The following is a 15,277-nucleotide window of genomic DNA, read 5'->3' as shown; positions in this document are numbered from 1 at the left end:
ATTTTCAATTAAATCTCTAAATAATTTTTACTCATTTTTATTATTATTATTATTATTATTTCCATCAAATTAAATTAATTTCTATTAACACTTAATTATATTTATATAGAACACATTAAATTATAATAAAATAATAATAATAATAATAAAATTAAAAAAAAATATTTAGGTGTTACATAAGAGGAATCAGAAAGCTTATTTATTTGACATAGAGAGGAAGTGGTAAAGTTTTTTATTAAATAATTTCACTGGTCAATCTCATGTGGTCACATATACACATTTCATGTCCAATACATGCTCCATTTTTGGTGAAAATATATAATTATGAGGAGTAGTAAATCAGAATTTACATCTAGTTAAATAGAGTAATCCAAATACAAAATTGTTAAAAAAACACAAAAAGTAAAAATAATTAATGGGAGCTAATTAATCCCTAAAAACAAGTCAATTTGCCAAAAAGGAAATATATTTCATGCATATATCAAGAAATGGATAACAGTAATAGGTGCAGCTAGCAAATTGCAGAAGAAATCAATTAAAAATTCATATTTTATAGTCACAGTGTCCGATATATCTGAGGTTTAATTTTCCCCTCCTGCCGAACCTACTAATTCCCTTGAAGGGGGTGACTTTAAGAAACACCCGGTCGCCTTTCTCAAAAGCCAGGTCTCTCCTCCGGGTATTAGCATAACTCTTCTGCCTACTCTGAGCTGTCTGAATGTTCTTCTTGATTTTAACTATCTTGGACGTGGTCTCTTCTACCAAATCTGGGCCAAACAATCTTCTATCGCCCACTTCCTCCCAACAAATCGGTGACCTGCACGGACACCCGTATAGCGCCTCGTATGGGGCCATGCCGATGCTTGCTTGGTAGCTGTTGTTGTAGGCAAACACTATCAGGGGTAGATGGTCGTCCCAATGGCCCCCGGAGTCAAGGACATAAGCTCGGAGCATATTCTCAAGCGTACAAATTGTCCTCTCTGATTGTCCATCAGTTTGGGGGTGGAAGGCAGTACTAAGAGATAGCTTTGTTCCCATAGCTTGCTGGAAACTATTCCAAAACCGAGAAGTGAATCTGGGATCCCTGTCAGATACCACTGTTACTGGGACTCCATGCAGTCTAACTATCTCCCGGATATACATTCTTGCCAACTTGTCCAAAGAATCAGTCATTCTGATGGCCAGGAAGTGGGAAGACTTAGTGAGTCGGTCAACAATTACCCATATAGCATCATGTCCCGATCGTGCCTTGGGTAGTCCCGATACGAAGTCCATGGTGATGTGTTCCCACTTCCACTCTAGAATCGGTAAAGGCTGAAGTAACCCACCTGGGCGTTGATGTTCTGCTTTGACCTGCTGACATACCAAGCACTTAGATACAAAGTCAGCTATATCTCTCTTCATCCCATTCCACCAGAACCGAGGTCGCATAGTTTGGTACATTTTTGTACTTTCTAGATGCATGACAAACCTTGAACTATGGGACTCTGTCATGATGTCTCTTTTTAACTCACTGTCGTATGGGACACACACTCTGTCCTTGAAACGAATCAATCCGTCGGCAGAGATCTGAAATTCTGAGCTCACTCCCTGTTCTGCATCCTTCTTGCGGGTTACTAAGGCGGGGTCGACTGACTGGGCTTCCTTTATTCTTTGGATTAACTCGGGTTGGACTGCTAGGTGGCCCAAACATGTGGCCCTCTTCAGATCTCGCAGTCGAACCTGCTGCGTGGCCCCAATGGACCTGCATTCTGAAACCATCAAATGGGCTAGGGTGCCTGCACTTTTCCTGCTGAGGGCATCGGCTACTACGTTGCCCTTACCTGGATGGTATAGGATGTCACAATCATAGTCCTTGAAGAGTTCCATCCACCTTCTCTGACGCATCTTGAGATCCTTCTGAGTGAAGATGTGCTTCAAACTCTTATGATCGGTGTAGATCTGAAAGGTCTCTCCATACAAATAATGGCGCCAGGTTTTCAAGGTGTGTATGATTGCGGCAAGCTCCAAGTCATGGGTAGGATAGTTCTTGTCATGATTTTTTAGCTGTCTAGACCCATATGCTACCAGACGGGGTATGGAGATGGCCCTGGAATTAAGATTGTTAAGGGGAATGGTTCATGTGTAGCGGGGACTCCTATGGATCCCCATGGATACTAGTAGGCTGGTGAAAATGAGAAACGGTGATAATCAGTTATTGTTAATGAATACAGATTTATGATGTGTTTTATGTTATTGATTTTGCATGAAATTGTGATCTGTATGATGTTATTGTTTTTATAGATTGTTTTCACAGGTTCTCTAAAGGTAAGAAAAGGGTAAGTGGTTTTATATTAAATAATTGTATTGGTTTAAAATTTGTGCTCCATTGGTTGTTTTTAGTTTTCTATCAACCTTTGTTTCTGTGACGGTGATATAGTGTGATGTACTTACTAGGATAGTGTAGCTCATTTCTTATTTAACCATTTCAGATCAAGAAGACTTGGTTCCCGAGCCTGATCCACAAGAAGACGGCGAGTAGATGCTAGATACTTTATAGTTTCCTTTATTTTTCTCATTTCTCGTATTTCTTTTACGTGATATTATTAAGTACTTTTAAGTTATTGTGTAAGGAATATTAACCTTAATCTTTTATTTCGCTTCCACATTCAGATTATTATATGTATTTCATTTTGATTTTCCGGGGTCGTTACATCTTACTTTGAGTTAGAGGCTCCTTCTCTAGGATGAACACAATTCACAGGTTAATTTAAGAGGGGTAAGATGCAAACAACTACCTATTCTATTTTTCAACCAATTAGATTGGATGGGTACTATTACTGCTTACAATGTTAATGTTAGACCAATAATATAATGGATACATGGGATTTTGACTAGAATATTGTCACCAAGCCCAACAATCTGCATGGTCCTCTTTACCAAATTTTCGTTACATTTTCTGTATCTATTATATTATTGGTACGATATTGGCAATGGAAGCAGTAATAGCACTCATCCAATATGATTGATTGAAAAATAAAATTGACAGTCACTTATATTTTACCTCTTCTAAACTAACCTGTGAATTTTGTGTTCATCATGGAGATGGAGCCTCTAACTCAAAGTAAGAGGAAACATAAGTAAGACTTATTTCTTTGAGAAAAGAGGAAGTGGTGAAGTTTTCTTAGTGCAACATTGTTCAACAACTAACTATTTATTTTTTATTATTTTATTAGATTTTATTGCTATTATTTATTTTTTTAAAAGTTAAATAGTAATTAATTTAGTTGATTTAAGTAAATTCATTGATCACACATATAAAAAATTTCGGATTTGTGCATTTACTTGTTTGTTTTTATCTAATTTTAGTGTTTCTTTATGTTTCAAATCATTTTTCACTTGGTAGCGATTACAACATTAAGTTAAGGAAGCAAAAGTTTAATTAATGTCACAATGATGTTAGCACAAAGTTATAGCGAAATCACATAAATCAAACTTATAGCAAAGTAATATCCACTAAGATGTAAACAACTTTTGGCTTATATATATATTTTTTAATTTGGACGTAAAAGAAAAAATGATAAGAACTAACACTCTTATAACAAATTAATGTACATTAAATTGAAAAGATTTATATGATTTTTGAGAAATTAAGAATAAAAGTAATCTTTTTCTTTGGGTCAAACTTCAAATCTCTAAAAAAGCATCTCTTTTGCATATCTACTTTCAGAAAGAGATTATTTGAGATATATATATATTTTTTTTCTGAAATTCTTTGAGTTTTTAAATATTATTCATTTACTTATTTTTTAATATAATTTATTAAGAAATTAAAGATAAAAAAATATTATCTTTTTTTTTTGAGTCATACTTGAAATTGAAAAATGTCTTTCTATTTGTAACATTTATATGAAATAGATATTTTTTTTTTATAATTTCTTTATTAAAAATAATTGAGCTTTATAAAATATTTGCCATGTATTTTTTTTAGAGAGAAAAACACATTGATTCTTTGTCAATCAATTTTTGTAAAAAAAAATAAAAATAAATAATAAATAATTACAAAAATCTCAAGTGGGTTACTTGATTAAAGAAAGTAGACACGAGGTTAGTTATATAGAGAAAACATTCTATTTATATTATTATTATTATTATTTTAGTTATTACTATTTTAAATATTGTTTTATACCATTTAAAAGAAAAAGAGAAAAATGAAAAAAAAAAAAAGAAAATTAAGAAGAAAAAAGAGAATAGAAAAGTAAGAAAATAAAAATGAAGAAAAACAAAAAGAGAGAAAAAAAAGAGAAAATAGAAAATGAAGATTAAAAAAAAAAGAGAGAGAAAAAAGAAGGGAAATTTTCCACTTTTAAGCCATAAATCTAAACAAGAGGCCCATGCCTAGTTTCTATTATATACCAGGCCAGGAAAGTAAGGCCCAACCCGGAACAGGCCCAATATAATATCATAACCCGACCCGTTTCAGCAGAAAGTGGTGCCCGTTCAAATAAGGCCCGTTTCTGTTCGGGGAAGGAGGCTGGCCAGTTGAGGTTTTCTGGTTCTCTAACCGAGGGTATGTGCGGCGCAAGAGACAGGCGCGACGAGGGTGAAGCAGATGATGCGTAATGATGGTTAGCTAGGCAGTGAACAGACGAGACAGAGGAAAGAAAACGGACGATTGAAGAACCCCGGCAATAAGACGACGAAGAAGAGAAGAGAGGAGCAAATTTCTCCTTGAAGCCAGAACGAGGGGACTTGGACAGTGAAAGGATTAATCATTTGAAGTGCTACTTAGGCAATTATCGGTATAAATTACTCTCTGATAACCTGTAACGTTAAATCCATGTTGTGGATGATAATGGGCATGATTTGGTTTGAATCACTATTGAGTAATGTAAACGTTGTTATATTTTGGTTTTTATTTATGCTTCCTGATTAATTCCTCTCGCTAGTTACTGATATAGCTACTAAATTGAGATAATGAAGTCCATTTTGGTCTTGTGTGTTCAATATCATCACTGCCTTGCTGTTACATGGCAATTATTTGATAAAAGATAGAGGCTAAAAGAGAGAGAGGGAATCAGGGATTAGGAAAAAATATCTAAACAGAAAGGGAAAAGGAGATGCTTCTAAGCTCCTTTCTGTTCTTGCAACAATCTTGGTCTCTTCCCTTTTTTAAGAATGTATTTCATGTAGACTGCAATGAACTAAATTGTTGGATGCTGAATAAAATGGATTAAGTTAATATTTGACCACCAAGCTTATGATTGAGGCAGGAGTTACTCTCAGATCCAGCTTGGGTTTTGAATTTTTCACATTTGTTTTATTTAGCTGTTTAATGACTTAATTTTTAGACCTGGCTATTCTTGAACATATTTTCTAAGCCTGTTTATGATTTCAAATCTGTTTAACCTTCTTAAATATTCCTCAAAACCTGGTTTTGGTTCCATTGCAAGTATGTTTGAATCTTCAAATCTGCTTTAGTTCCTTATTTTCTCCCTCAATTTTGGTTTTAGCTCTCCTTAATACGTCTAGGTCTGCTACAGGTTTTTGCTTTGGAACTTCAAATCCATTTTGCGACTTCGAATCTGTTTCCGGCTTGCTACTCTTCTTACTAGGTCATGAATCGTATTGTGATCCCAATTTGTCTTGAAGGTTGAACTAGTCATGGTTTACACATTAGTTTTGTGGGTATGAGAGTTTCAAGTTGATTTGGGTTCATTTTGATATTCAGAACTTCCATTGTCTTTGCAAGTCTATTTTGTCTTATGTGTCTTTTTTAGCATTCCTAAATTGATTTGATATACTTCTTATCTTAAACCTGCTAACTGAACCTTTGATAAAAGATCCACTTGGTATTTATCCTGTTTTTTTTCTCTGTATTGCCTCCTTTCTTACTGATGATCTAATGAAGGTTACTCAGGTTTTTATAGGAAATAGAAGGCATGGTTTTCTTTTAAAAAAATATGTTCTAGAGGTTTTGAGCAAGTCCTGGTGATGTGACTTGAGGATGCAAGATAGCAAGAATGACTTGCATTAATTATAGCATTCTAGTCACATTTGCTTAGTCTTTTTCCTGAGAAGAAAACAGTGGCCAGGTTGACAGATTTTGCTGCCCTTTAAACCATGAATTTACTTATACACTATGTTCGGCACTTCTCTAGGAACTTTGGCATGCTCCATTGGTCATTTTTTAAATTTTTGGGTGACCATTTTGACGGTTAAGGGGTGCATTTCAGCATGTTCTTATGAAAAAAATTCCAGTTCCAAACCCATATGTGTTAATGTTTTCTTTTTGCATGCCTTGAGGGAAAACTTTTGGAGTAATGAAATACATGGTTGTTTGTACCCTTTGCTGTTTAGGTAACTGAACTAAAGAACTTATTTGTTGTCGGGGGCCTAAAATGATTGATTTGATATTTTTTGAGAATCTTAAATTGGAAAAGTGTTTTTTGGAAGCAACAATGTTAGACCTCCATGAAAATACCGTTTCGAATCTATGAGAATTGGGGCTTCAAAGAAAAAGTTGATCTTTTAAAAAGGTTTTACAGTTCATGCTTGGGAACCTTTTGTATGACTTAGTCTTATTCCAACCTGTCTCGTATATGTTGGGTTGTTAGGTTATTTATCATTTTTAGTTCCTTGTCTTTTGTCCTTGGCCCCTAGCTTGAGAATTTGTTAGCCCGGATTAAGTAATCCTAAGCAATTGGCTGAGTGCCTTATCCTACCCATTCAGTACCACTTCTCGAACTTAGGTCCTCTTCAGCAAGAGCAGTGGATGTTTTGGTGTCTAATCTTGTCTTGAATGGATTAGTGGCGACTCCTCTTTTTTTGTTTATGTCTTTGCTGAAGTCTGCCCCCGTGTCACTGTTGTGGCAAGGTGCTAGAAAGAGAAAAAGAAGAGGAATAAGGATGAGCTAGATCTGGCTCTATGACATAGAGAAGCCAAGAAGGAAAAGAAGAGCTTTTGGGAAAGAACAGGTTCTAGGTTTTCTTAGGAGATTAATGTAGAGATCTTGAGTACTTTCAAAGGGGAGGGTTAGAGAGTTAGAGAGACGAAGGGATTGGAACAAGGAGATCTAGAGAAAGGGCTGCTGGAACCCTAAGGAGAACATTATGGGATTTCCTAGTTGGAACCCTTAGGTAAGATTTGTAGGCCTTAAATCCTTGTTTTCTTTTTCTTTGGTTTAATGTTTTTCTCTGTAAGTAGATGTTGGTATTTTGTTTATATCACTGTATTGTGTGCAAATATGCCAATTTATCTTAGCTTTGTTAATGCTGAAGCTTGTTCAAATGAATGAGATGCTTTTTTTTCAAAAAAAATAAAAATACTATCCACTTAGAAGCACCAAGGGAGTGCAAACCCATGTACAAATATAGGTTCATATCAAGTGAAATATAACTAAACTCCCCAAGATCCTCACAGAGTAAAGAGGATGAAATAAAAAAGCTTTGAGTCTGAAACTAATATCTTTAATCCTAACAAAGTTAGCTACAGTGCCCTTAAAAGCTCTTTTATTTCTTTCTTGTCAGGCCATCCAAAAGTAGCAAGGGGAGTTAGACCACCATGCTCTTTTGCTTTACTGGTCCCTTTCCACACCTAAGTCTCCTGCCTCACCGACCAGCCATCGCCCAATTAATACTTGAGAGACTTTAGGCGAGAGTCCAAAGTTTATAGACAAATGGATGCCACAAGAGGACGTGGTTACGTGACTATGCATCCCTTTTGCACAGGAAATAACCATTCACCAGAATCCTACCTCCTCCAAATGAGCTTGTTATGTCAAAATGCATCCTCTCATTATCTCCCAAGCAAAAAAAAAAAAAAAAAAAAAATGTTCTGGGTGATGCTTTAACTCTCCAAATTTGCTTAGAAGGAAAGTCATTGCATTTATATTCTCTCTTTGCTATGTGGTTACAGAAAGATCTAATTGAAAAAATCCCTCTAGTAGCATTAAGCCTCCAAATAGGGTAATCCCTGGCCCCATTAAGCCTAATTCTGGAGAGGGCGAGAAAGAGGGCCTCATACTCCTTAATTTTTCAATCTTTAAGGTTCTTTGTGATCTCTGTAAAACACTCACCATTCCCCATTGTAACTAGGAAGGATTCTTTAACAGAGTCCTCTTTATGTTGGGCAATAGCATAGATGCGAAGAACTAGGACTTAAGCACACCATTATCCAAACCATTTGTCATGCCATAAACTAATGTTGTCACCACTATCCACCTTCCACTTAATACGATTCTGGAACTTCTCTATGCCCATGCAAATTTTCTTCCAGATCTCGTTTCCATGAGACTTAAACGAGTCTCTAGTGAACCAACCTCTACCCACCATACTGAACTTGGCGTAAATCCTCCTCCTCTAAAGGCTACCATTCTACAAAGCTGCTTCCTCTAAACTGCTTTATTAAACTCAATCGACGACCTCAGCCCAAGCCCTCCATGATGAATTGGCTTTTTGGCCTCATCTCAAGCCACAAAATGGTACTTCTTCTCAAAATCCCCCATTAAGAATCTACATTAAATGGTTCCAATCTTTTGGGCACCCTTATAGGCATTTGTCATAAAAAACATGTAGTATATAGGGATGTTGGCTATGGTGCTTTTGATAAGAGTGAGTCTACCTTCATTTAATAGTATGTTTCTCTTCCACCCAGCCAATTGCTGTTTGAATCTCGTGGCAATAGAATCTTAAATCGAAATCTCCTTATACTTCAGCCCCTACAGCAGCCCCAAATATTCGATAGGAAGATTGACATATTTACATCCCAGGATGCTGGAGTCTACTAGAATCCCTCTTATCATCCAATCTCGCCAGCTTTGATTAGTAAGGTTAATGTTAAGATCGGATACTGCTTGAAAACTCAAAAGAACACATCTGGTGTACTGAGCAGAGCCCTATCATTCGGTTCACATAATAACAAGGTGTAATCCTCAAAGAATTAAACGGAATGAGATGCCTTAATAAGTTTGTAAAATGCAGTTGTTCCTGTAAATAGTTATTGATCATGTCTTTGGGTGATGGGTTTTTAATAAGTTATTTGAGTACTTTTGACATATGCAAATGCTAAGAGACTACTTGGGTATGATGATGAAGGGGGCTTTGAGTGAGTTGAAGTTGGTGTGAGTTTTTTTTCCTGTCTTGGGTGTCTTCTTTTTTCTGGTTCTAGGAGAGCAAAAAAAGGGGCATGGGGAGTGAGTGGTTCTGCCTGCCTTGCTTACCTGGTCTTTGAAGGGTGAAATTTTGATGTATACTCAAAAGAGGATAAAATTGTGAAGTGTTTAAAGGGTTCTTTGGTAAAACGGCCCAGAAAATCTTTCTTGATTGCATTTTTAGGTACCCTTTATTTTAAAAAGTCCTAAGGAAAAGCTTCCTTGGTTTCCTCGGTCTTTGATATTGTTTTATGACTTTGGGTATATGCCACAAGAAATTAGGGTTGGTTGATAATTGCAAAGCTGTTAGCCCCTCAGGTATAGTCTCTTATGATCAGTTACCATGACATGCTTTCTTGTTGTTTCATAAACTAATGAAATATCAACTATAATCAGTTGGCATGTTAATTCGTTTGGCAATTGTCACTGTCCTTTGCCTTGATTTCACTATTATCTAGGCTCCAATTAGTGATGTTTGGGGATCCAAATGGGCTAGAAATATAGCTTATAGTTTGCTGCGAAAGATGCATGTTGTCTCTTTTAGTTTCTTAGACGCTGTTTTAGCATTTTTTATATGATAAATGGTTGCTGTCTGGCTCTCCCAAGAAAATAAAGATTGTTGCGTGATTAACACATGTGAAAACCATTAATGAGGATATTCGAAATAGATGATGCTTGGTGGGATTAAGAATGAAAAGTAAAGGCATTTTTTTGGTCAAAATTTTCAGAGATTATGTTTGGGTAACGTCGTGGGTTAAAATTAGGTTGGATGGGTATAGTCTGGGTGAATTGTGTTTAATTATTTAGCATGTTATGTTATGAAAAAATTATTTAGCATGTCATGTTGTCAATTTTATATCTTGGTTTATGTATGACATTAACAATTATAGTATTAAAAACTAACAGAAGACCAAAATAGAAAACACAAAATGTAGAGTTCTAAATTATTTGGTTTCAGAAGTTAGGAACCAAAATATGAAAGGACTAATAGGTGGATAGCAATTATGTGTATGAGCCTCTTTTTTATTACAAGTAATCTCTAATATCTATATTAGCAGTAGAGCAACATAATAATCATTTAATATTATAAGAAGTTTGTCATAACTTTAACATGTAATAATAAATTACTAAATGAAAAATTCTTTATGTAATAGAATAAGATGTTATTTTGATGAGGAAAATATTTTTAAAATTACTAGATGGTTATTACTATGTGTTTCAAATTAACTCAGTTTTGAATTGGGAAATGAAGAAACGTCAATAATTGAGAAAGTAATGAGTATGAGAGACTATTAAGAACACTCTCTTTTGTCTCAATGGACAGGAGTAATGATGAACTTGTCTGAACCCTTAGTTCCATAGGGACCTTTTCGGTTAGGTCTTTCTATAACTACTTGGTTAAGAATAATACTATTGAGATCATTTTTCCTTTTCGGCAAATTTGGAAGGTGAATGCTTCATTGATTATTTTCTTTGCGTGGGAGGTAGGGTGTGAGTGTATTGACACAATTGACAAGTTAACGAGAAGAAAAGTTATGCTGAATGGTTGTTGCCTATGTAACAGGAAGCAGAGTCTTGTAACCACATCCTGCTTTCATGCCGATTGGTGTGCAAATTTAGGACAATGGCATATAGACTATTGAGGATTAGTCGGCTGATGACTGATACGGTTAGGGATGAGATTTGAGTCTGGAAGGGTATTAGTGTTGGGATGGAACATGTGCGTCTTATCCCCTTGCTATATTTTGGGTGGTTTGGAAAGAAAGAAACAAGAGAGCTTTTCAATGGGTGGTATATGAGTTTGAGAAGGTTAGAGATAGATTATTTAGACCTTTGATTTTTTTGGTTAGGAGTCATCTTCTATATTTTATGGAGGATCTTGAAGATATTATTGATATCTTGATTGATATGTAAATAATTTTTTACATGGGTTGGCACCCCCTTGGTGCTTGTTAATTGATGATAGATACTATACTTTTTTATTAGAAACAAAAAAGCTCACTTTTGTATTGGAAGTAGCATGTATACATACTATCCTGGCCCCTTTTAAGCTTAGTCCTTTTATACAAACTTCATACCATATATTCTGTCTAAGAATTGAAATTCCTAATCAGCCAATTTTTTCTCTAGCTTTTTCCATTTCTTTTTTCAAATTCTACTAATATATTCATATATTGTAACATCGATTATTTCTCACAAAATTGTATCTTGGTATGACAAGATATTGGTGATGTTGTTTAGATTATATACATGATTATTTGTTTGTTAGGTGACTGGACGAGTTTTATCAAGGAGACGGAAGATATTAAAGGAAAGGATGCTTCAAATTAGGCTTAGCAAGGGTCCTTCGACGGAAGGTGGTGGAGGGGTTGTCCGGCCCCTGCTGGCGGAGACCGTGACTGTGGCATGTCCTGACCACCTTGTCCTGGCTGATCTTCCTGTAGCCAAAGGCATTGGTTCGATCACTGTTGCTTCTGTTGTCAAGACTGTTGGTCGCAGGTCCCGTCGCCACCTTGGTGAGCGAGTCCATTTCTGTGTTCGCTGTGATTACCCAATTGCTGTCTATGGCCGTTTGGTATGTCCTAAGTACTGCATGCTTCATTCTTCATTTTATTTTTGAAGCTTTTGTATTTTGCTTTTTCTCATTGTTGATTATGCTATCTGAGTTATTCTTTACTTAGAAATTTGCTAGTACAAACAACAGGAGTTGATAAAGAATTGAGTATGATTTTATTTTATTTTCTTCTCCCGTTGAATTTAGTGATTTGTGGTTGAGATTTTCCATAAAAAGTGTAGATTTCCTACTAGGTCAAATATATTTGGATTAGAATAACATAGATACTGGTGATTATTTAAAAATAATGTTGCACCCTTTTAATAGTTTCCGCTTCTCTTTTTAGTTGGTATCTCCTGTCATTAAATTCGCTTTGTAATGGGAAAAATTGTTCCATACATATTGATGAGTAATAGATTTCAAAGTGAGGAACTATTATTGATGCTTCCGGTGGTCTCATCTCAACTGGACAGTTGCCAGTGACCTTGCATGTAGGAAAAATAGTAATTTAGTCGTGATGCTTGGGTGTCACCTTCAATGTCATTAGTGTCTTCTAGTTTATTTAACACTTGATATTTTGGGTGTGTTCTTGTTCAGCTTTGATATTTTTATCATCTTTTAATTTTTATTTCCTTGCAGCTTTTTAAGAAGATCTTTTATTTTAATTTCTTTTTCTACTTTGACCGTTGGAAGCTGTATGGTTTTAATCTTGTGCCTAGTCCTCTTTGTGGTTGATGTCTTTCCTCCTGTAAACACTCTATGAAAGGTTTCAAAGTACAGTTACAAACAATTTTTTCTGCTGATTTTATGTGTGCTAACTAAGGTGTATCATCTGCTCTTGATTGTCATTTTTCCATGCATGCTGCTAGAAATGTTGGAAAATCCCCATACTAATAGTATTGATTTCTTGCAGAGCCCTTGTGAGCATGCCTTCTGTCTTGAGTGTGCAAGGAGTGAATCGATTTGCTATCTGTAAGGCGATATCTGATCTTCATCTATTAAAACAATGAGTTCATTATTTGATGCTATTTGGCTGCGCTGCTTGATATCTATACTGCAAACAGCTCTTTAAAGTGCCATGGAATTCCATCAGTAGCTTGTGTAAATGGCAATGTGCTTTTGGACTCTTACATGATTACTTCAAATGGTATATGTGATTTTTATGCTTTTGGTCATGTTCAAGCTCTATTAATCGGACTTCATGCTCAAGTAATTCCTAGAATTTACTAGGATCTAGGAGCAGATCGTTACAAGTTAAGAAATTAAACCTTTTGGTTCTCTGTGATTTTGATTGAATAGTTCTGTAAGAACAGAAGTCTGGCTGATTTATGACTTTCTGATTTTTGGGCCCAGGAGCTGCAGAGAGTGAATCTGTCTATGACATTAACATTCACAAGTCATTAAGAGTGTGCAACCTTGCACATAAAACCGAGAGCATTTTAGATAACAATGTATTTTTAACAATTAGCCTTGCATTTTCTCTTACATGATTGAAAATATGATAGGAATTTAAGACAAGGATTAGTCTGCTGAAGTTATTGCTGGCAATAGCATATTTTCTTTTATATATCCAATGTAGGTTATATGGAATTTGGTTACAACTCGCAGGTTAAAATTTGTGGCCACACTAGATAGTTTTTGAAGTCCAACTTGATCATGGAAGCGGGAAACGGGGAAACGAAGGATTTTCACCTGTTTGATTTAACTACTACTATATTGTTTTACTTAACTACTAGAATATCCATATTCGTAGACACTTTATATTTCACAAAAAAAAAAAATCTGCGTGTAGAATAGGATTAATTTATGTACTTGACCAGACTCTATTCTTATCTTGAATTTTTTGGAGATGATTTTTATTACTATTTCCACTTACTTTGCACCGAAAATATAATTAGGATACCATTCTCATTCCTTTTCTCATTTATGCCGTACAAATTTTTTAGTGTACGGACCAAATGCAGCTTCAGTGTTCTTTTTTTGGTGCAACACTTCTATAAGGACATAAGCTGACTGCAAGGAATTGTTTCACATTCTTTTGTTTCTTGTTTTTCATGGTACACAGTTGTGATGAACGTATTCAAAAGATTCAGACAATCAAGATGATGGAGGGGATCTTCATCTGTGCAGCTCCCCACTGCCTCAAATCTTTCCTGAAGAGGAATGAGTTTGAATATCATATACATGAGAGCCATGCTGACCTTTTACAGCCCTATGCAGAAAAAGAAGATGGTAAAGAATCAGAGATTCAGAGTGCTAATCACTCTTCTGCTTCAGATTCTACTCTTCGAGCTCCCACAAGGCCAGTTTTCTCTCCAGCTTCAAGTTCACAGCGGCAACAGCCTAGGGAGCAACTACCGCCCAGGCCAATCATGCAGCAAAAAGGACCACCTATTTTTGGGCAAGCTCAGAACTATCCATTGGATACTCAGCTTGACAATAACCGTACCCCAGGCTATGATAGGCTTGGTCCCCATAACCGCTTCCAACAAAGTTTTGATACACCACAGCAAGAATCAAGTCAGTTAACAGACAAGCAGCAAGGAATTTTATCTGAGACGCAGCTTCCAGAATACCCACCTATGCACTCTCAACCACCTAATTATGTTATGCCAACGAATCAAAACCCAGTAATGCCACCTTCATTTGGTCTTCCTTCTTTCCAAACGGATGGAGTCCAACAATTTTATACTGCATCTTATGAGATGGGTAGGACGGATTCAACTCCAGAAGTGGGTTCACAACAAGGTTCATTATTAGGTTTCCCACCAGGTCCAGTGGTTGGTGTTCATTTCTCGGCACAATACCAACAGTCTTGGACTGCTGGAACGGTTGGTGTACCTTTTGAAGCTCCAATGGGGAATCAAGGGGTCCAAGAAGGTTTTGCAAACCTTTCGGATTCTCAGGGAAAAGCTCCATTTTTTCAAGGTGATTTTGGGCGAAATTCAGGCTTACCCATGATTCCTCCACCATCAGGCATCAAGGGAATAGATGTTCAACAGGATAATAGGGATGGGAAGGGCATATTGGCATCACAATCTTTGCAGATCCCACCACCCCCTCCACCACCACCTCACTTGTCTCATCCGAGTCGTGGTCAGTTCTATTCAGGGGATATGGGTCGAGATGGTCAAAGCTATGGATGGCAACATGAGAGCCATGATGGATTTGCAGGCAGCCAAGACCAAAAAAATTAGTACTTCTGTTGTATCCATATAATATAAATTCTTCTCTTGCCAGACTATTCATATTCATTAAGTAGTATGAGTTTGGTGTTTCTTTATTACTTTTCGGCAGCATTCAATCTCTTAGTATGCTTTGTTTTGTTTGTACATCTCAATTTGGCCAGTTGGTGTAAAAACTTTCTATAAATTTCTGAGTCTCAGAGATATACATTATATACCTTTTTAAAATATTTTTAATAAAAATTATTTCCATAACAGGTAACTGTAAAATCACCGACCCGTCATAATATAAAACACTTTTGATGCGACTGCACCGCATTTAAGTGAAAACGACGTGCAACTGTTTAGCAAAACAGATTACGATACATATCACAAAACGATGTCGTTCTCTGAGCCGACTCAGTAAG

General features: G+C 36.0%; 1 protein-coding gene across 2 annotated transcripts; it reads left to right on the top strand.

The window, feature by feature from the left end:
- Positions 1-4,493: 4,493 nt before the first annotated feature.
- On the top strand, positions 4,494-14,971 carry LOC110825960 (RING/U-box superfamily protein). 2 transcript variants are annotated; one of them, XM_022056516.2, is made up of 5 exons: positions 4,494-4,781; positions 5,523-5,667; positions 11,401-11,706; positions 12,599-12,657; positions 13,751-14,971. In XM_022056516.2, exons 2-5 carry the CDS (start codon positions 5,644-5,646, stop codon positions 14,880-14,882), a joined length of 1,521 nt encoding a protein of 506 aa, XP_021912208.1. In that variant the 5' UTR covers positions 4,494-4,781; positions 5,523-5,643; the 3' UTR covers positions 14,883-14,971. The 2 variants fall into 2 exon arrangements, with proteins under 2 accessions (XP_021912208.1, XP_021912209.1); XM_022056517.2 differs by lacking the exon at positions 5,523-5,667 and having other exon boundaries at positions 4,495-4,781.
- Positions 14,972-15,277: the final 306 nt, after the last annotated feature.

The sequence above is a fragment of the Carica papaya genome, chromosome 8, assembly GCF_054855325.1.
Source record: "Carica papaya isolate Zhongbai chromosome 8, ASM5485532v1, whole genome shotgun sequence".
Taxonomy (NCBI): Eukaryota; Viridiplantae; Streptophyta; class Magnoliopsida; order Brassicales; family Caricaceae; genus Carica; species Carica papaya.
This window is presented reverse-complemented; position numbering and strand designations above follow the sequence as displayed.

Coding starts and splice junctions, on each gene's coding strand:
- LOC110825960 (XM_022056516.2), top strand. CDS start 5,644: ATGGTTTACACATTAGTTTTGTGG. Junction 5,668..11,400: donor TTTACACATTAGTTTTGTGG/GTATGAGAGTTT, acceptor TTTGTTTGTTAG/GTGACTGGACGAGTTTTATC. Junction 12,658..13,750: donor AGTGAATCGATTTGCTATCT/GTAAGGCGATAT, acceptor CATGGTACACAG/TTGTGATGAACGTATTCAAA.